The 22,642-nt window shown below is 36.8% G+C and overlaps 2 protein-coding genes across 3 annotated transcripts in view; one reads left to right on the forward strand and one right to left on the reverse strand.

Annotated features, from left to right (window-relative positions):
• The first annotated feature begins 302 nt into the window (after positions 1-302).
• Positions 303-8,535, forward strand: LOC139971870 (uncharacterized). Its single transcript, XM_071978658.1, has 2 exons — positions 303-475; positions 3,157-8,535. The coding sequence occupies exon 2, from the start codon at positions 3,217-3,219 to the stop codon at positions 4,897-4,899; it is 1,683 nt and encodes a 560-aa protein (XP_071834759.1). The 5' UTR covers positions 303-475; positions 3,157-3,216; the 3' UTR covers positions 4,900-8,535.
• A 3,195-nt stretch (positions 8,536-11,730) lies between these two features.
• The window catches only part of LOC139971855 (tRNA (32-2'-O)-methyltransferase regulator THADA-like), a 38,363-nt gene continuing 27,451 nt past the window's right edge, over positions 11,731-22,642 (reverse strand). For both annotated transcript variants that reach the window (XM_071978628.1, XM_071978629.1), the window contains exons 26-37: positions 22,185-22,276; positions 21,509-21,592; positions 20,053-20,181; positions 19,497-19,665; positions 18,883-18,998; positions 17,779-18,358; positions 17,038-17,165; positions 16,204-16,267; positions 15,160-15,304; positions 13,957-14,082; positions 13,514-13,683; positions 11,731-12,683 (exon numbers count right to left, since the gene is read on the reverse strand). In XM_071978628.1, the coding sequence (XP_071834729.1) occupies positions 12,183-12,683; positions 13,514-13,683; positions 13,957-14,082; positions 15,160-15,304; positions 16,204-16,267; positions 17,038-17,165; positions 17,779-18,358; positions 18,883-18,998; positions 19,497-19,665; positions 20,053-20,181; positions 21,509-21,592; positions 22,185-22,276 (2,304 nt within the window). In that variant the 3' untranslated portion in view covers positions 11,731-12,182. The remainder of the gene's footprint in view (positions 12,684-13,513; positions 13,684-13,956; positions 14,083-15,159; positions 15,305-16,203; positions 16,268-17,037; positions 17,166-17,778; positions 18,359-18,882; positions 18,999-19,496; positions 19,666-20,052; positions 20,182-21,508; positions 21,593-22,184; positions 22,277-22,642) is intronic.

Here is a 22,642-nt window from a genome sequence, read left to right on the forward strand (position 1 = left end):
GTTGTCGACACACTTCATGAAATAGATGGCGCTAAAATATTCAAAACAATGGTAATATACTGTTAAACCTATGAACAAAATGTAGAAATCATGGTGACTCAAAATATTCTCGATAATCACAACATTAAGTGCAGTTTTCTTTCAAAAAAAGTTATCGTATGATTTTAATTATAACACATTAGTAGATCTTTCGAAATATTTATTTTCACTTTATCAGTTTTGTAATATGCTGAATACAGATGATACCATTAACATGATAGGTATTAGGAAATCATGTAAAATTTCAAGATTTACATTACATTTGACCTATCACTTGAAGTCGTACAGAATATTGTAATGTATTGTAAGCCGTATGACAAACTTGACTGCAGGGGGCCCGAATTTCTGTGAAACAGTCAAACGCAATTATAACGCAGAATAATCGACAGAACTTCTGGTTGGATACTACTGCAAGTGAAAAATCCACCTGAAAACCGTATGGCTTTGAAGATTTTCTCCACCAACTGTCCTTCACTCCCTGTTTGACGTTTACCAATGGGTCTTACGAAGGCTAGGCTAGGCTATTCACCGTTCATAATCATAGACATAGGCCTAGGCCTACTGACCTAGGCTAGGCATAGCCCTAAGTTTACACAATGTAATTAGTAGCTAGTAATAATAGCATAGGCCTAAGTAGACCTAGGCTAGGCCTGCTATGGCCAAATTTGTGCTAATTAAAAGAAACTGCAATTTATGTAAAATTAATGTGATTTGGTCTACCTAACAAGTACTAAGTAGCAAGGAAGGATAAATTGAAGCACACTAGACGATGTTTAACTGGCAATTCTTACTGCTTACCACACCAAACCTTTGCACTGTGTTAGCTAAATTCAGTTTTGACAAAGGCCTATGATTATGTTGTTGAAAATTGGATGAAGCAAGGCAGTTCCTGCAGAAGCACCGTCATATATAGTGGGGCCATTCAGGGTCTCCAATTTCTATACATAATAAGTATTTTCTCATGTAGAAGAATGTAGGCTAGCCAACTATTTCCTAGTTTTTTTGCTATTTTGAGTTTGCTATTTGTAGCAAGCAATTTCTAATACAGTGACTAGCTTTGAAAGTGCATATTGCCTTTGTGATTATAAAAGTCAAAAGTTATAAACAAAATTGCCTATATGGCATCTGTACCAATTGAGATAGCCAAAATTAAATATATTTTCAGTTTTTGGCTTCCTGTTCAGTGAGAAATATATACTTCTACCGAAAGAAAGCAATGGACAATGTAAAACATGACACACAATCACTATATGTACCTATTTTGTTTCAACCCATTTCCAAAGAACATCAGTAAGAATGCCACTGCCTAGTTACAAAATGTGTTCATTGTAAGCATACTACTAGGGCCACTAGTGTTATACTCTACTGAAGTTATGGGGGATTGTCTGAACATACAGTACTGTGTGGAAGTAACCTTACTTCACAGCTGCAAGGAATGCAATAATTGCAGTTATCACACGTTTCCTTTTGTCTAGGATTGCAATAATCGCGATCATCCCTAAATGCGATCGTTTAGAATCCCCAGCACTTAAATTGGTTAAGTACGTTGATCAAGTTCCACGCAGTAAGGTAACTTCCACACAGCTCTGTAAACTAGCCGACATGGTATATCAGTGATGTTCAACAGACTTATTTTAAATGGCCTAGAAATGAATAGATTAACACCATATGTTAATAAAAACTTTTAATCTTCATAAGCTCAATCCATTCCCGTTTTGAAAGTGCAACATTAGATTTTAAGTAGTATTGTTTTCCTCGCAGGTTTTCAAAATGCTCTGTTGACGCTTGTTTACAACCTCTGCACAAGAAAAATTCCTGTAAATTATTGCACTTACAAATAGCAAACCACTTTAAAAGTTAATTCCCAAAGAGATTTGTTGTTGGAATAGTCAGTTTACAACTTAAACTTGCTGCTTTTATCATACTGTGAAATGTTTTCAGTGGTAATCTTGGTATTATTGGGTTTTCACTAGCCCATGAGTCACTCGCCAACATGTCAAGCCAAGTGCATTTTCTGTTCACCAAAGCCAAACTTCAACTCGCCAATTGCAAGTTGGCAACCGTACAGTATTTGTCGAGGCCTGCTGTCAAACAAATTTTATAGAGTTTCAGAATCCCATCAAATTTATAGTTCAATAATCAATAACTTTTACTGAATTTACCAGGTAACTATTTGTCATTACTCATTACTAGTAGTATTGCCTCCATTTGCTTAGTTTTAGAAAATGTGCTAAACTTGTAATCCCTAGAGTAATTATTATATTGTGGTATTGGGTATGTAATGGCACTGAATTACATTGTTACTTCCAAGAGCCCTCTCATTTGCTTTACTCACTGGCCTCAACTCAAGCCCTCGCCTTGACTGGAGTCAAGTGAACATACGCTAGGATCTAAGTCATTTTGAGTGGCCCGACTTGGGCCAAGTCAGGACATTTTCAGTATTGACTTGAGTCCATTCAAGTCATTTTTGTCTCATTCATGACTCATGTCCAAGTCATGAGAAGAAGATGACAAATGAAAGTTATTGTTCTGAATAAGTCTATATCAAAAATGTGGAAGTTGTTACAAGTACAAACTTCTCTTTCTATATTTTTGTTTCTGCAAAAATGTTCTTTTTCTTTTGCCAGATGTGGCTTGTGCGACGTATTGATGTACACGAACATGAAACATTGTCAAAAGTAATAAATTGGTTCCATCCAGGGAATAAGTCCGGTATCAAATCGCAAAATGGTCAAATTGCTAAGCAAGTCCAAAGATGTATTGTGTAGTACCTTTGAAGGCCTTGAATTTGTTCCCCTATAAAATACTAATGTTCCTGTGGTACACAGAAAGAAATATACATAATTTGAACACACAAAAAAGAAGAAAGATCACTGATAAATGTTACTTCAGAAGTTGCCAATCTCGCCAAAATTTGACCACTCAATTATACCCTGACCTCTCAACAACAAAAGAAGAAAGATCACTGTTTATGTTACTTCAGAAGTTACCAATCTCACCAGTCAACTGTCATATTGGAGAATGGAAATTATCAGATTACAATACTGACTGCATAGTGTCATGTTTCATTTTTTTTTACATTTTTTTAAACTATTTTGCATTCTTTTTCTTTTACAGATTGTCATATGACATGAACAGACTTACCTACATGGAGTAAGGCTGTGCAGTTTCTCTATAATGGAGTTTCCATCCAACCATCCAGCACTTGTACCTCACAGCAGTTTTCATCAAATTGAGCATGCTACTGCTATTCCTTCGTTAGATTACAGAAACAATCATCTCACATTTGCTCAAGAGAAACATTTCCCAACACCAGATCCTCCTTATGGCCTATATTACACTCCGAGTTTTCCCAGAGAAGTCACCGAAAACTTTCAACAATTCTTGCCAGCCTTAACTAGTAGCCATAGTAACGAGCAGGAAGTCAGGAAGTGTCTGGGATGCGTTAATCATGACGAGTGTGATATGTTTAAACCCATGCCCCTGCGGCTCCCTCTTGACAGGGAAGCTGGAGACAACCAGAGACCCTTAAAGAAAATCAAGCTGGATAACCTTGAGAGCAAAACTGAGCAGCCATTTCATTCAGGGAAATCTTGTAATGAATTGAGGAAGCCTGCCGTTGCGGAGGCTCCCAAAAGGGAGAGTTCAAATCAAACAGGCCAAGACGTGAGGTCTTCTCCAGGTCACATTGACTTTACCAAAAGTTTACAAAGTTCTAACAATAGCCAGAGTACACCAGAGTACACCGTCAAGCAAGAGGTTTCTACGGAGGAGACCAAGGACAATAGAGACGTCGAACGTGAAAAGAGCACCGCCGGTATAGACAAGAAATTAGGCCGTAGTCATAACCCTAGCTTGAACCTATCTCCTAACTGTGGCCTGTTTCTTCATAAGAGTTCTACGAGTACGGTCAAAGACGAGGCATCGCACCTCGCCAGGAGCGACGAAATGACGATAGAGGACTTCGTTCACAAGTGTCCCACCAGCAAGCGGCACGAGTTCAACAACGCCGTAGCCACCGAGCTGTTTCCCTTGAAGCAATTCTTGTTTCCATCAAAGCGGGCGTTTCTGAGTTACTTAACGGAGCAGCAGAAGTGGCGATGGGACTTCTACCAGGCCTACGTAGACGTTGCCACGCGTGTCAATAACACCCTGTACAAGCCGAGCAGTGGCTTTGCACAGAATTGCACTCGCTTCTCCAAGATGCCCGATCACCCGAGAGGCGAAGACGTCCGGAGGTGCGAGGCAACGTCAAAGGTGTTGGAAGACATCGCTTCCAGGATAGCCGATTTCAGGATCGAGGTTTTAAGACGAAAGGGCGCAGCAATCTACACCGAGGCTGGAGAGGCAAGGCTGCAGCCCTGTGTCAGCGAGTTGAAGTTCTTGGAACAGATCTTCGAGGAGACCAATAAACTCTACGATGGCGTGATCACGATGATGACAAACGTAAACACCACGTGGGAGAAGCTGCAGAGGCTCTTCAGCGAGGAGCAGGTGGAGAGAGCGGAGAGACAGAGGGTGCTGCGAAGACAGAGAGAGAACATGAGGAAGAAGAAGAAGAGGGCTCTGGTAAGCTTTGAGAAAGCGGCGGTCAAACTGTTGTACAAGATAGCGCCGTTGTTGGCCGGCCAGGCCGAGCACTCAAGAACTGTGGATGAATTGAACATAATGGAACTGAACATGCTGAACACCCAGAGAGATGGAGAAATGTTACAGTTTCTTTTAGATAAGCAGTATTTCAGTGGCCAAGCGATCCAAGTGATCTTAGGCAAGATAAGAATGCTAGAGGCCATCTGCGGATTAGACAATCTTCGCCCGGCAGTTCCAACCTCCTCGGCGTCACAGGGTGCGAATCGTTAACTTGTTAAGTCGTGTATCTGTAAGTAACAATGTATCTGCGGTGAGGCAAGCTTGAGCGTTCAATCGTCTTTTGCTCTTATCGCATTTTTTTATTAACCCTTGCGTGTACAGTATCACTTATAGTTTGAAAAAAAAAAATGTTGCGACTTTGTAAGCATCGTTGCAAGTCAGGAATAACCACGATATGAGAAAATAGTTGCACAGTATCCCTAATTTTATCAAACCAGTGATCTGAAAGTTATCTGAGCTATTCTAACTAAAGTTATTAGTAAGTTAATGCTGGGGTATCTCAAACCAGATCCATTTAATGGTAGAACAGGCAGGTTTTTAATAGCGTCGCCCTTGGACTACTCTGTTATTACAAAAATCTGCACCAAAATGATTCACTGGCAAACTGAAAAACTTCCCACGTTGTGAAACTACTGACTGCATTTTACAATTAATATCCTGCTTCATGCCACTTTGTTCTACTACAAAAAATGTATGTTCACTTTTGTACTAAGTTTTTTCTATTCACCTTTATGTTTGTTTGTTTTTTAAAGTAAATTAGAGTATGTCACATTTATGTTGATGGGTTCATGGCATTGTGCAGGATTCTTTCCCAATGTGCAGATTAAAAGGGGGGAAAAAACATGAAGAAACGGTGCTTATTTAGTCTCTAAAAAGTACCTTTTATAATGAGTTAATCTTATCTTATCTTCTTATCTTATCTTGTTAGTAAAAGTTTTCCCCCCATTTTTTCCACTTTTTGTACAAGTGAGGAGTTCAAGTATTCATTGTGGTTGAATTGCAGATCATGTTAGAGTCACTGCAGTCTTTTGTTTGTGGTTTTATGACTAAATATAAACTCCAGATGTTTGTGTAAACTGTTATCAGTAAAATGGTTTTTAAAGGGGGGGGGCAGGTTTGTGGCCCTGTGGTTGTAGCTATTTCCCTGTTAGGGGTGTGAGATCATCCTCCCACCTTCCTCAATTAAAATTTGAGATGTAAAATTGTGCATTGGTGAGGCAAATTGAGGCTATGAAAGTGGTCTACCTTCATGGTTGTGCAAATAACTACTTTGAAGTTTTTGTGAGGGGTTGGGAAGTGGGGGAGGGAGGTCGTACACCCCTCCTCACACACAAGCACCCCTAGAGTCACCAGCTTTTCATTGGGGGGGGGGTAACAGAGATAGGCGGAATCTACCCCTTCCTGGGTAAAGGAATAGTTGATTTTTTATATTTAAACAAACATTTGTGCTTTTGTGTTTGACTATTTTGTGCGTTGACAATACCTTTTAAGCACCCTAAGGAAGTTAATCATGTAAACGGTTGATAACAAGGAAATCCTTCCGCAGTGTGTTTTAGCCAGCTGCCAGCAAGGTTGCTTTATTTTGAGGAAATAATGTCACTCTTGCCATATTTTGGGGCTTAAGTATTATATATTTCTGTAGGTTTTTTTCTCAAATTTAGTAAATATAAAGGAATTTGGAAACAAGTAGTTTTTTTCTTCTTTCTTTATTAATAAGTCGTAAGTTATTTGTTAGAACATGATAAAAATAGGCCAGTTGTTTTCTTTGTTCTTTGTAAATTTGTTTCCTACCTTTCCCAGTTAGTATTCTGTTGTCGATTTGCTGATATTACAACTTTTTCAAAGTCGAGCAAGCTTCAAAGGATGATATTTTTTATTCCAAGATAATTTCACTTTTTTATTTTTTATGGGTAACCGTCTCAAATGTTGGTAAAGATATGTTTCTTGTGTACAAGCTACAGGAAACTTTGTAAAAAATTTAATTCATCGATGTATTCCCACAATGCACTGTACCTGTCTCAGAGCCCAACACACTGAAATGAAAAGATTGATGGTCTAAGATTCCATGAAGGCGACTTTGTTGGATACAAGCCATGTTAAACCTTTTGAGCTTTGCTTTCGTAATGTGTTCCTTATAGCCTTGGTATGCATTCCATCCTAAATGCAAACTAAATCGATGCTTAACTCCATCTCAAACTTGTTTGGTATTATGGTGTAGTAAATAATCACACAATTATAACAAATATATTAATTTTTTTCTATATCAAGATATTGCCTCATTCACCAAGGTTGAGTAAGAAGAAAAAAATAGTGCGTTATCTTAACTTTGTGATTATTAACTACATGTACACAACAGTACCAAAAACAAGAGATTGTTTAGACCGTTGAGATTGAATGCAAAACAAGGCTTTAAGGAGAGCGTATGAATTATTACATAAATAAATTTAAAGAAATTATGTCAGTGATTGTAGAAGTGAAACATAAGTCCTTTAAGTTGAAACAAATATATTTACACCGTGACTGTAAAAGAACACTGAATAGTTGGTGCAACTATAGTTTCCACTGAAGAGGTTGAAACAAAATAATGGAAATTAATTTCTTGTACTTGAAATTATGATGAAAGATGAAATTTGGCATATATAAGCGTTATGTCATGCAGGCATGACAGACTAAAAGTATCTTCGTTTCTCGTAAAATATTCGGTAACTTTTCATTTTCCTTCGTTTCAAATTTTGAGATGATAAAGTTTTCCGTATATAACTTACCTGGTTAGTATTAACCTTGCTACTAAAGATACACGTAATGTCATGTAACCATGTACGTTAAAACGATTGAGGAGTGCTTGATGGGTATCTTGTTATCTGTGTTTATGTATTGTCATGGCCGGGTAAAAGTTACAGAAAGTTTTAGAACCCAATGCAACATGGGGACTTCAAACAGAGATTCGTAATGGGAAAATTGTAATTGACTCTTATGGTAATTTATGCTGTAACTGTTAGATGGAGATATACATAGTTATTGGAACACAATATCAGTAATTATACAAAACCCTTGGTTGTGAGGATATGGACCTAACCATCCATATATCTGACATGTGCTTATATGCTGTCAGTGTGGTTATACAGTGTATGTTGCTACCCTCAGAAAGTGAGAAAATGCAGGAAATGGAACATATGCTTGGATTAGCAAAGTAACAGCTTTCTTTCTAATGCTACAGTGTCTAAACTTTGTCATTTCAATTAGGAAAGATATGGTTGAGGGGCCTGGGGGGAGGGGGAATTTGGGCTAGGGAGCAAAAGGGATGCATGAATCATTGTGACTTAACCCTAAAGTACACAGAACCTGCTCTGTCTTCACAATACTCCTCAGAGCTGATGTGAATGAACAGAGGTTAAACATATCATGAACGTTTTCAATTTCACCTGAGTTCTGGAAGGATCAAATTTGGTTTTGCTTTTAAGTAAAATATGAGCCTATCTAGATGAAACAATAGCTTCTTTTACCCATTTGGTCACAAGACAGAATACACTATGGTTAGCTGAAGGTATATTGATATTCTATGTCTCACTGCAATTAGAAAAAAACTAGCTTGCATCTTGAGTTGAAATCACCTTGATTAATGAAAGAAAAAAATTGTCGAATGAAAAAGTTTTATTGGAAAGGAAATCGAAAAGGGTGAATGAATTATTTGCTATTTGTTGTGTTAGTTTCATCATCGAATTAAGAAGTGATCTCATTTATTTAATACACTTTGTCGACTCACAAAGTATTTCTCAGCAGCAGGTTGCATGTAATGAGACTTAACTACCATCCAAGATTTTTCAATCATAAATTTGTAATTAAAAAGTAAACTTAGAATATTTGATAGAGATACAAGTGATGGACAACTTCCAGAGAGCTAAGAGAAACCTTTTCTCAATTCAGGAGACATAACAGGTTTCATGTTCCTTCATGGACAAGGCTGAAGGCTTGAACAAGTCACAATGTGCTTGTTATGTTTGCTTTATTTATTTATTACAATATGGATTTTCTATAGTGGAGATGGGTTTTGCAAATGCTGAATCTAAAATATTGAACCAGTGAACTAATGATTTACAAAATGAAAGCCCTAAAGACACGACTTTTAAACTAGGATATTTCCCAACTCGGCAAAAATCTTTTCTTAGTTTCGGGAAGTTGCTCTTCAAATTGGTCTCAATCACATAAGCTTAGAGATGAAAGGTTTGTGAAATGTGTATGTGTCTCCTTTAATGATAATTATCACATAATTAATGATTCTATTATTATTTTCTAAGAAAATTCATAACTAAGATGCTTTTTCATATAAATATGAATTGTATGCAGAAAGTAAAGCAGAAATTGTTATTTGAAACCAAATCAGTCACAAATTGCATATTGTGGAATTTTAGAATGCTGTGGCACATCAACTCAACACGAACAGTGCTCCAATAAATCTGTTGTGATTTCTGATTGGCACCCTCTATTTATGTAGAAGCCTTTCAAGAATTTGACCATTGGTGTAAGACTATTTCGGTGTAACAAGTGTGTAAGATTCATAAGAAAGTGCCTTTTAGCCTGTGTGGTTACTTGCCTTTGGCAGGCAAGTAACCTATTCATTTATGTTGTATGTGACGCCCTAGATTGTAAACATGATATCTCAAGATAGGTAACCCCTGCAGTTCTAATATGTGGCATGTGGCTTCCCCATAATCAGTACAAGAATCGTATTGTTTTGGGTGGAGGTGAAAATCTCAAAGAAGCTCTATCTCTAGAATCTGAACATCAAAGGAGCTCATATATGCATGGTAGGATAGCATTATGTAGTTTTCGTACAACAATTTGGTGTAGGTCAGAGTTCACTTAAGCTCACCAGGGGGGGCAAACCTTGAAATCCTTGTAAACATGATATCTGCAATATGAAACCTGCAGTTCTCATATGTGGCTTCCCTATAATTAGTACAAGAATGCTATTTTTTAGGGGTGGAGGTCAAAGGTCATTCCGGGTCAACATGTAGCAAAATGTGATAATCTCAAACATGCTGTACCTCCAGAACCTGAACAACAAAGGAGCTTAAATATACATGGTTGGAGAGCCTTATGTGGTTTAAGTTTTACACAATATGGTGCAGGTCAGAGTTCATTTAAGGCCACCAGGGGCCAAAACTTGAATTCCTTGTAAACATGGTATGTCCAGGTAGGAAACGATAGGTTCTCATATTTGGTATGTGGCTCCCCTATGGGAACAAGAACCTTACTGATTTTGGTGGAGGTCAAAGGTCCTCTTGGGTCAACATAGGTCCAAATGTCAAAATATCAAAAGTACTTTATCTTGAGAACTTTACCTTCAAACAAGATGATATATGCATGGTTGATTACCCAAATGATAAGTAAAATTGCTTGGTATAGGTGAAAGCTTATTTAAGGTTTGCAGAAATCAGACCCTATGAAATTTCAGAAGGTCAGGTCTCAATGAAGATGTGAAACTTATGCTAATTTTACTTCCCTATATGTAGTAGAACCTCCTTGCTGTTTAGGTGGAGGTCAGAGGTTGGCATAGGTATATACAGTATGAACTTCAGCCAGGGTTAGCTTGCAAACTAATCTTGTGCTACCCTATGTAATGTATTTACAGGCAAGTAACCACTGGGAGGGGTATCTCTCTGGTTTAATAGCCCTGCAGTATGAGAGCTGGCCACCAGTGAAAGAATGGGACATGCACTAAGTTGTTTGTAATTTTAGGTTTGGTTGGCAATTGCAACCAATCACAGTGATGATCAAATAGTGAAATAACACTCTCAATAGTCCATAAAACGGTGTGTGGTCGTAGAGGCAGACAACCTTGTAGGAGGATCTGGGTGTCCTTCGTCAACAACAAACTAAATTAAAATATTTGACAAATGGTGTATTCTGAGGCATATTTATGATGAAAATTAGGTTCATAATTAAGTTTACATGCAAGCTAGTGCTAATGACTACTTTTATGTTTTGTGTTGGGTTGACAAGAGGGGCGGGCAACATTTGTACAAGCCCACTTCTGTTGATCCATACCTGCTAAATAGTGGATGGTGATGCTATATAGTGGAATTAATATACAAATCTTTGTTCAAATCCTTGTTTTCCAAATTGTGTAACTGACAGGTAAATCAATAGTCAAACAAAGACAACTTCAGTACGATTTTTAAAATGCAAAATTAGGGCTGTCTTTGTGCATCAGCTATGAAAGTGTTGTTGGCTCCGGCTTAGTGGGACAAGTTAGTAAACAGCTGTAACAATACTTAATGCAACAGACTATATACATCGTACTGATGTGTTTACATGTAAAGAAATATACTATTTAATAAAAGTCCCCAGGTTAGAGTCTGGGAACAAAAACAAACAACTTGATCCACCCTCAATACCATCTCCCCCCCCCCTCCTGGTACATCAAACTCTGTAACTGAGGAGAAGAAAATAAGGCTGAAACTAAGTGTACCAGCTGTTTCAAAGTAGGAATGCAACAACTCAGCCAATATCTTTATCTTTCTTGGCTTCAATAAAACAATTTAAGAAACATTTGTCGTATTCAAAAAGGATTTGCAAGACTAATATGTCGTCTAAATGCTTATAGTTCACTGTCATAGGTATGGATCACCAAAGAAAAAATTCCAAGCAGAAATAAGTGTTGATATGTAATAATCAAATACATATGACATGTAGGCCGTATTTCTATATATCTGTTCCACTACCAACTATTTAAGTTTTTAGCTTTTAAATTGGAGTATTATTATATTTAGGGAGCCAAGATGACTGTGAGCAAGAAACTGTAAATGATAATCAACTTTGTTTAAAAACTCTTTAAATCATCACTCTCTCATAAGAGAACACAGATGGTTTGTAGTTCATTGTAAATATATTGTACAAGACTGAAGAGATTATTGGATTCTATGTGATGTTTATTGTTTCATCAGAGGAGACAAAGACCACGTGCTTTGTTTTAGGAACACCCCCTCTTCTTAATGGGTGGCTGGAAAACACAATAGAACAAATCTTGGAGAAGACGAGAAAGTTTTACATTTATTTTGCAAATGATGATGGATGACGCTTGATGTATTCAGAATAATCTTTTTTTTCTTTATCGTAAATAATTTCGGTAGCTTTGACGGGGAAAAGTAATGATTACTAACAAACATTGACTTCCCTTGGGTCATTCCGGAGTCAAAGCTATGAATTTAAAAAACGGTAAAACATAAAAAGAGCAAGATATGGAGTTTAAAGGGAGATGTTATAAAAACTCATTCATGATTCAATTTTTTTTTTTTTCTTCAAATTTCTAAGTAGAAAAGTTTCAAGAAATTAATCAGTGATATTAATGTTATAGAGTTCATATATTCAAGTGGTCAGATCACAAGTTGTGTATATAGATCTGACACCTCCTCATGTTTGTACCTGTTTTACTTTACGATCTGTTCTTGTTAAGTTATTGCACATCTTGCCCTGTAGAGAAACTGTGGAATTTAATATACTTTTGTTACAATTTTTCCTTCTATTCGTTTCAGTGATTCCTTGATTTTTCTTGCTTCTTCTGTGTTGGGCTGTAATTTTGGGAATTCGCATAAGCTTGCCAAGGATTGAATGCATTTTAAAAACCTGTTGAAATGTAGACAGCTGACTTCAAATTGGTCTACATTTAGAAGAGCGTTCTCCATCGTGAAGGGCGGTTGATCTTGTAAGCTAGCTTCAACTTTGGAACAAACGTCCTGGAATAATTGAACAGCTATCTGTTTCACATCTGTAATGTTGCTAGCAATGTTAATTCTTAGACGTATAAGATGGGAAGTTGATTCTGTAGATTCAGTCTGTCGGGCTGAGTGTGCACCTGACTCATCACCTGACTGATCATATGACTTGCACGCTGCTGCAATGGACTCCAAACCCACCAATGCAGCTCTGGCTATGAGGATGTCATCTGATCCAGATGAGGTCTCTCCTCTTTCAAAGAATTTAGTTGATTCCATCTGATGAGGAGTAGAAGATCAAATGTGAGAATGATTATATTACTCTCCCAAATAACATCAGTATTGGCCACAAATATCTAGTCTAAACAGCTCACTCAAACTTATACATATACTTTACATCTCCTGCCAACCCCCGCCTCTCGCAGAATAGATTCCCTCCTGGAGCCATGGTATCGTCAGTGACATTACAACCCACCTGCGTGTCTGGGATATGATTTGAAGTATCAAACCATCCTAGAAAATAGAGTATATTCCTAGTATGCTGAAATTTTGAGTCCAACAGTGATGACCTTTCATGGCTGTAGCCAAATTTCCAAGGTTTCAACTTCCTAATTTTACAAATGTGAGATTACTGTAACATTAAAAGTCCCAAAACTGTCTGAAACCTGGCAAAAGTTAAGCTTCATGATTCATTACTCCATAGCAATCCTCCTTTCCAGCAACCCTATTGATCCACTTATAAGTTGTTTATTTTGACAGAATAAAGAATACCACAAAATCAAAGCAACTTCTGAACCCTGGTATGTCAGTCAACATTGTTAGGTGACATCTTTTACATCCTCTACCACTAAGTGGTTGGATGTTTGTTGTTGCAGTTGACATTGTGGTAAAGAGTGCATTCAATCCAAGACTACTGAGAGAGAACACTGGCTTGCTACTGGGTCATTAGTGGGGGAGGGGGGAGGGAGGTGTAAACATTACAAAGGGACATTCGGGTTCACATACATACATGAATGACTGTCAATTTGCCACGAATATAAGAAGGGTGAAGATTTTTTTTACAGTGATAAAAGATTTAAAAAAATAAAATTGTTGTTGAAATTTCTCACTTTGTTTTCATCATCGCCTGGTGATTTAGATAGAACATCTCCACAGGCCCAACGACAAAGTTGAGCTAGACAGGCTTGGGTATCTACTTCTAGGAAGACAGCAATAAAGAGACGAACTGCTAGTTCTATGACAAGGTAGCAATGCATCATGGGATTGTATTCATCTTGCCCTGAAAAAAAAAGGGAAAGACATTTAAAGACCTGTCACTTTCAAATTTTATAGACTGCTTCTGATCAATTTTCAACAAGGTTTGAAAAAGTAGATATGATCAAAACGTAGTACAAAAGCAATCAAAACCAATCAAAAGGTACATTGAAAATTTGTGCCTTTTTACTGATTAACAATGCTGCCCTATTTGTCCTTGATCAATGGAATGAAGTTTCTTAACATACTAAAGTTTGTAACCCAATCCAATATTATAAAATGTGACATTTGTTTTTACCTTCGGTGACAAGTCCTGTGTGCCTTGCAATCTTCTGCAGACCCCTGACTGCTACCTGTTGGACCAGCAACTCATCTCGGAGTAAGAGATGAAGCAGTAGATTCCACAAACGGATATTAAAATCGACTGAGAAAATTAAAAATGACATCTGAATTTAGTCAGTGGAAATTGAGTGATGCACATTGCTTAAGCCAAACAAACAATTGGTTAAGGAACCCCTTTCCACAAAGCAAAAACTTAAGTCCATGGGAGATGAATTTGTGCTTCAGAAAATAACATTCACTGTCTGTAAACCTTGAAACTCTTTGAAGACCCACTACCTGGAAACACCTCAATATGTGTTTGTCAATCCCACAGTCTCATAACCAAGGGCGGCGGAAGCACTTTTAATCTGGGGGGGCACCAACGTCGAAGGGCACTTTGCAGAAATTCGATTGGACTGATGCAGCCTGATATTTAGTACCCTTCATAACTCTTATTGTATTATCTTATTTGCGTATACACATCACTCCATCAATGCCACCCCCCCCCCCTCAAGGAAACAATGCATACTAGCACTGCAGTATCTAATGTGCAAATTGGGAAAGAAGGAAAAAGACAAAATGAGGTGAAATGATTATAAAGTCCAAGTCCCTGCACACGCGATCGATACATGCATGAAAGCAAATGAAATATGTGAAAATACTGAAAGAAAAGTAATTTTCTATGTGTTTTTCAATGGTTAAACCGATATTATTATGATGATTATTATTGTAACGACTTTGCCAATAATTCTAACCAATTTGGAAGGGTTATAACACGGCAAATGATTGTATGTTATTGGCATGCGATGTAATAACCAACGCATGCCTATATGATATGCACATTAAGATGTTGAACGCGGGCGTAGCGCGCGAAAAATTTTGGTTATTATTTTCGGGCAAGTCGTTACAGCCCCCCCAAATCAAATTGGGCTCCTACGCCTGTGGTAGTAAACATTTAAAACTTCCCGAAATATTTGATTCGACGTGGGTTTCGCTTTGTAAACTCTTTTTTTATTTAGAAATTTGTATGTAGAAAAAGGGCACATTTTTAATCTGAGGAAAAGTGGGGGGGCACGTGCCCCCTGTGCCCCCCCGGTTCCGCCGCCCTTGCTCATAACTTGAGTTGACTCAAACCTATTTTTTTTTTCCTTCAAATATTACTACCACACGTGCACCATACCTGGAATCTTGTCTTTACTTTTACATGTAGCAAGCATGACATCACTGAGGGCAGCAGATACAGATATGCTAAGCTCTGTAGATGATTCTTCTGTGTATGAACTTTCCACAAACTCGGTCCATTCAGCAAGCATATCCCAGGTTCCCTGTAAGTGTAACATATAATGATTAATAGCAGGTGGTTCATTCGTATCTATATATCAAATCTATGAAATTACTGAATCTCTCAATGATCTGTATGGAGCACAAGCATCAAGAGCAAGTTCTGGACCAAGGGACAATTACGCCAAAGGGCACCCATTTTGCACTTCTTTTTTCCTTAAGTTTATTATGAAAGTGAGAATGCATTATTCTTGATCTGACATCCTGGGCCCAGCCATATTTTCTTTGGCCCTCTACTTGACCCAAGGTAGCATCCCCTCCCCACCTCCCCCCCCCCCCAAAATGTTCATTAATGTTGATCAGATGTAGTCATATGAGAAAGGCTCAATCAACAAAGTGAATATGCAGAAAGGAAAAGGTAATAATAACTTCAAAAAACCTCATCCTGTTATTGCCATGTATTACATCAACTCCTATTATGTTTAAGGTGACTCTGAAACAAACATGCCAGGCAAATACCATCTACCTCGAAAAAAAATATTAATACTTCACATTCATTCATTGTCTTTACATGTGTGCATGAGCTACTGCTGAATTTTGTCCATTTTGGGTGTGTCAGTATTAATCCAATCTTAACAACAGGGAATCAGTATTGAGGAGGAATGCTATTTCTGTTTGCAAACTTCTGTTTAAAACACAATAGCTGAGTATGGCAAATATCTCTTGATGCAAAAAAAATAAGAGATAAAGGAAATCAAGAGAAGTGTGACAGGCAAACCAAAATAATTTGGAGTTTGAGGATAAAAAAAAATAGACGGACAGAATTGGCCAAATATGGTTCTGATAGGTATTGTGTTGACACTAGCTTAATATATGACATCCTGTCAACATTGTATTGTTCCAAAGTAATGTAGATCTGAAGAGATAAAGACTTAAACAATACCTCTGCTCCTGATTCCAACAGAAGATTTCCTGTTATGGAGATGATTGGACTGCAGATATCATCACTGTAAAAATAAACTTCAAAAAATCAGTTTCCAAACCATCCCAGTAACAGAAAGTAGATATACCCTTTCTAAGAGTTCAGTTTCAGCATTCATTGACAGCTGTCTCTGCTGTTTACAAATTGACTTAACACAACAATCTAGACTATGGTACATAAACGACAAGGCAAAATGGAGTACATAAGAATGTCTCTAAACAGTTTAGTTTAAAAATGGATAGCCAGACCAGATGCTGGAAATTATACCTTCCCAGGTTAACTGAGGGATGATGCAGACATGACCCCCCCCCCCCTTGAACTGTTTGAAGGCAAAATAAATGTCCTCCTTTTTCTACAGAAAAAGTGTTAAAAGAAACAGGAATTCTTCAATCCAATGCCCACATACAATGCTGCTAAATCCAGTGTAGATTGCTTTACAACTAAAAGAATTAAAATCTATCAAAACTTTTCATACATCAGATCTACAAACATACAGTTACAAGTGTGCCACCAGCGTACTGAATGAGAGGAATATGGTGTATATATTATTTCTGTAATTTTTATAAAAAAAAGCTGACTAACCGAAGATTTCTTACAGTGGTTCAAGGCAGTTGATACAATATTACTTAAAATCACACGTAAATACTGATATTCACTTCTATTAAAGTTTTCAAAACATTAGAGGATTAGTTGCAATGTACTGTGTGTAGATGCAACCATTATGACCCATCTCAACTTAGTCCTTTTTGTAAAAATGACTTTTGTTTGAAAAATAGTGACAATGTTAATTTTTACCTGATAAAATGGCAATTTGCCAACTCTAGCATATTCTTGAAAAATGCTAGCCTTGACATGTTACAGTTAGTTGATAGGTGTCGAGTCACTTCTTGAATTGGAAAGTGGTCAGCCAAAACTTGGAGGGCCTGTGGGTGTTGATTGAGTAAAAATAGTTGTTTCAGAAACAAAAATTATATTAAAGGAGTTCTAACATGACTTAAATAAAAAACATGCCTCACTTTATTGCACAGAATGAAATACAATGTTCACTATCACCTCCAGTTCTGTAACTTAATAAGAAACCCTTCTTTTAAAATTTGTGATTTTTCAAACAGTATAAATTTTCAACCATACTGAAAAGTACAATTTGGATATGCACAATGCCCCCCCCCCCTTTTTTTTTTTAGCATTTGAATTTGGCATGTTTTATTTTACCCAAAGTGACCTTGAAGCAAAACAGGTGTACTGAGCAAAGGTATTATTAGATTACCATTAAAAGTGGTCCCTTCCACTCCAAAGTTTGATCCTTCATAACACAAATACATCACATTCATAGATATTGTGTAAACTACACAAGCCGTAAACAAAGTGTTAGTTCTACTCAAATCAGGTTATAAACATACCTAGTACAAAATAAACAGAAAGAATTATCTTTTCAGGAGTACAAATGAGTACCTGCAAAATAACACTCAAGTCCAACTTGAGAATCAAAGACTGTCTTGGTACTCATATACTGAATGTACATGACAAATGTCTTACCTTTCCCAGACATGCTACATTATGTTCACTTCCAGTTACCATAGCAACCAGCTTTACAAGGATTTCTTCTCTTGTAGAAGAATCACCGGTTTCTTGAGCCTTGCAGAGACCAGTGGCAGGTTTACGTTCTCCTCTATCCTCTGAGGTCAAAGGTTGAAGACTGGTGCCTTCATCCAGAATGAAATTTAATCCAATCAATCTGACCTCATACAGAGGTGAACAAAGTAGTTTCATCAGAAGACAACTGCGGGATACTTTCAGACCATCAAATTGGGGGTCTACTTTGATTTGAATTGTATTTATGGAATCACATATGTTTGTGACATGTTCTTCAGGAAGTTGAATAAACCTGGTCAGAAATGTTGCTACTTCTTTAGCTAATGCCACAGAATCAGGTTGAAGGTCACAAGATGACTTTAAACAATCACGGATAAAGATCTCTACAAAGTTATTTGTTAGAACTGTCACAGAACGACCGATTCCATCTGTCACGGATAGAGACAGGATCCACTGTTGATCTATCAAAACTGTATTGATAATTTGCATAAAGGCTGCCCTCGTTGTTGCACATCTGTTTTGACTGAAGCAGGAAGAAAAGTCAAATCAAAAGTAATTTATAGTTCTTTTATTATAAAGCTGACACTGTAGCACTGGCAGACTTTGCTTTAGAGATTGTATGTGATTGAATGATTTTCAATCACAGAATAAACTATTTTCAACCAGTGAATTAAGGATAAATTCTAAAAACTGTATTTTTCTAACTTGTCAGCACTGTGAGATCTGTAGCATGGGAGTTGCTTTTTCTGCTTCAGATTTTGTGAAGTTAATGAATGACAAATGTAAAGTTTGTTTACGACAAACGTTGTGAGCTTCATTGAAAGCTTGAGGTTAAGCTGATACCTGGGATATCAATATTATATAAATGTAAATACTTTTTTTTATTTGCAAACATGTGGTATTCTTCCCCTTAGCAACAACTTTGCACACAAAATGATTACAATAATAATACAGCTTTTCTGCAGATTAAAGAGATTGTAGAGTAAATAAATGTGACAAAACCCTGGGAAAAAGTGAAACTAAGACAAGATTATCTAATGTTCTTACCAAGAAGAAATCCAAGAATAGGATTTTAGTAGAGGCAAAACATCTTTGAAAAACTGGTTGATAATTGCAGAAATTGTTCCAGCTTTCTTAACGTGAGCTTCAATTAGATTCTTGACCTGTTGACAAATAAACATTGTTGTTTAAATTGAAGTTTGGCAAAATGGAGCTTATATCATCAGTGATTTATTCAATAATTTGTATTCTTTTCAGACAGAGCTATCATGACTAATTCAAATTTATGGTGAATTCTTGCAAACTGTTTCTATGCGACATGCCTAATTCCCTCACAGTTTTCCCTATTCCAGATATTTTGGGGTTCGAAAATTGTAACCCTCTTTAAGTTTTGCTAGACAGGTTTGAAAATTTCTTATTAAGACCAATACTTCTTGAGTTCAGAAGCAAGTACTGACAGTGGTTAATACTGACATTAAAACTGAAATCAACATTGCATAAGACTACTGAATATTGAACAACCATAGCAAAAACAACAACGATAAATATTAATAACAGTAGATGTTATTTAAGGTCTTGAAGACAGCGAGTTAACAACCAAGTGTTCATGTCCAACACTGGCTGCTGAGACAAATAGTTGTCTTTCTGTCTGTTACACTCACCATTAGCAGAATTCCATGTAACTGGTTTTGATTTACACAATCCTGAGGAGTTGATGGAAGTGACTGGATTAAGGAGACTAGCATTGAATTGACATCATTGAGTGACACCAGCGATGACAGAGCTCTTGCAGCCATACACCTGGTCTTGTAAACTGCACACTGTGAACAACTATTAAAAGGAAAGAAAATGGACAAACATAGAGGGTAGCTTCATTTGTCAAACTCTCGAATAAAATAAATTCAAAGGATATCTCTACAGAACATATATGATGCAAATGCATTTTTTCATCAAATTGAACAAATTTTTCATGGTATTTAATGATTCAGTTTATGTTAATATTGCTTGTTCTAAATACTCTCAAATATTCTTATCAGACTAAAGAGTTCCAGCTATACTAATAAAAGGCACCATTAGTGTATACTGCCCCCATATACTCTCTAACCAAGCTGTACAAGAACCGAATCCCTGCAGTGCTTTTTGCCCTAATACTCATCATTTCTAAATAGTATCATCTCTACAATTACCGGACAATAAGCAGTATTATCTCTTCATTACCTGATGACAAGTGGTATCATCTCTTTTGTGCTGAGAGAAGCTGTTTCAACCTCTTGGTAGGAAGGATGAAGATGAGAGAGGATAATAAGTGTTGGAAATAAACTGGGATGAAGTAGACTGCTCTCCTCACTGTCAAAAAATATATAAAAAATAAAATCTACCATGAATGAAAAAGAGAAGAGTAGAGTTTGGGAGGGGGTCCTACTGGTGCATAAACTGCTAGAGGCTCAGTGGTGCAACTGGCTGTGCTGGGAGCTTGAAACAAGTGATGCATATGGCACATCAGACAAAACTAGCACCTTTTGCAACCAACAGGAAAATGATACCTTCTGCCTAATAAGATGGCAGCACTTTGGCACATTGGACTTGGCATAGCACATTGGACTTGGCATAGCATCAGTTCAGAGCCGGTATACCTGTAAGCCAATCCATCCCTGGGCTGCCTGTTAGATAGCTTGGCTGCTTGCTCAACTCCAGTTTGATTATGCTAGACTGATCAATAGTTCATCTGCTACAGTGATCTATCAGCATTAAATTAATAAATGCATAGTTTGAAGAAAAAGAATATAATTTTGTACTGCATTACAGGTCTAACCTTAGCACCAATCATTATACCTCAAGTGACCTCTCAATATCACCTGAAGTAATTCTAGTAATCATTGACCTTCAACTGCCAAACACATCAACTGAATAACTATTTCAACAATCATGATTATTAAACAAACTTTCATGAAAACCTATCAATATCTGTGGCTTTTCAAATATAAAATGACCTCAAACTGAAGTGTGACCTTAGATTCACGAGCAGGAGTTGATGGGGGATTCGAAAAGAGGTAGGGTGTAGTCCTGAGGTCCTTGAAGCTGAATCCCATTTTAGCTAAGAGGGTTCCCTATGAAAAAAATTAAATTGCTACTTGAAATTTTTGCATTCTGAGGCATTTGTAGGCTACAAGTTTAGTTTATAGTTTGGTGTACACTAAAAGTTGTGCTTATAACTACCTTTTTTGTATTAAGTTGAGAGGGGAATGGGGGGAGGGGAACACCCACATGAATCAGTGTGGCCTGAGACATGAGCCATAATTATGCTTCCACTGAAATTCCTTGAACAGGCAAAATTATCTACAACGCAGTCGCCCCTTATGAACGACTTTGTGATTACCCATTTGCCCACTTCCAAATAATGAATACAGTTTAATTTTAAAAAACTTTGACCTCACATTCCTGAACAACCAAACTGACCCAGTACACTCCCACTCGGTATGTGATAATTTGGTGGATATCCATCCATTTGTACAGTATTTTTATTATTTTTTGTTTTGTTTGTTGAACCATTCTACACATTCACAAGAATGGTTTAATGTAACAATTTACGATATTGCTGATCCTTCAATAATTTTTCAGTAAAACATAAAATGGATTAAATGAATGAATAATTCAGATCAGAGGCAGACTGTACCTAGACTCAAGGCTTGACTGCAGCTGTTTGATCAGAAATGCATGAAGCGACGGGAAACGGGAAAAGAATTCACGTCCGGTCATACTGTAAAGTAAACAAGAAACATGAATCGTGAAAAAAATATCTTGTGAAAAATAAGTATAATAATGTAAGTAATAGTTGATACTTAAAACTGAAAAAGTCTTCCCTAAATTAATTAAACCTCTATCTACCATACTCTGTGATATCTTCAAGGAATATTTCAGAGACAAATCTATTTTTGACATGTAAATAAAAAAAAGATAAAATTTTCCATGCACTTCCTAAATGCCTGTTTCCAGATATATGTAAAGACTATTCATTTGCACCAACAGTGAACTTGAAGGTGTGATGTCATAGATGTGCACCGATCAAAAATATTTGTTTTAATTTTCTTTATCTTTCACTCTGTTTTGACTGTGAATTGGATTCAGTTCCAACTTTTGTAGGAATTAAATTAACATGTCAATCATTGACCCAAGTCACCACATTTATCTCTGACATAAAAAACCTCACAAAGTTCTTTTTAAGAAAGGCAGAAGTCCCATCTTAATGTCATATGATCCAGGTATTAATACTACAAACATTACATGAGCTGACACTCACACTACAAAGAGTTTAACATTCGTACAGACCGAAGTAAAAAGACAATTTTTACCAATTTTTCTTGCTCAGTTCATCCTTTTCTCGATTGACTCCAAATATCCTTGTAACCAGAGCACTGAAGAGAAGTGTAGATGAGTTTCTAACCTGTGATCAACAACCAATAAAGATGATAAAAATCAAATATTCAATATTTGTTTTCTGGTTTACTAAGTTTCATATTTTCAACTTGCATATTTGCACTTTAAAGCTGTTTCTTATTATTAATATTTTAAAATCCTTCATATTTTTGCTCTTGTCTTCTGTTGAAGGCCTTTCAATAAATACTGTTTAAAAATCCCTGCTGGAAGTACCAAAAGACAAAACAAAGCAACCTCTGCTATAGCATCAAATTGCAAATTTATGTCAATTTGATGCATAAAATCATGACAAAGTGACAAGGAATGTACAAATTAAGAAACACATCTCAAAATTACAAATAAAATTAATATCAATAGTAATTGACAAAAATAC

The sequence above is a fragment of the Apostichopus japonicus genome, chromosome 8 (genome assembly GCF_037975245.1).
Source record: "Apostichopus japonicus isolate 1M-3 chromosome 8, ASM3797524v1, whole genome shotgun sequence".
Classification (NCBI taxonomy): Eukaryota; Metazoa; Echinodermata; class Holothuroidea; order Aspidochirotida; family Stichopodidae; genus Apostichopus; species Apostichopus japonicus.

Excerpts from the sequence above, each read along its gene's own strand:
- LOC139971870 (XM_071978658.1), top strand. The coding sequence starts at position 3,217 with ATGGAGTTTCCATCCAACCATCCAGCACTTGTACCTCACAGCAGTTTT.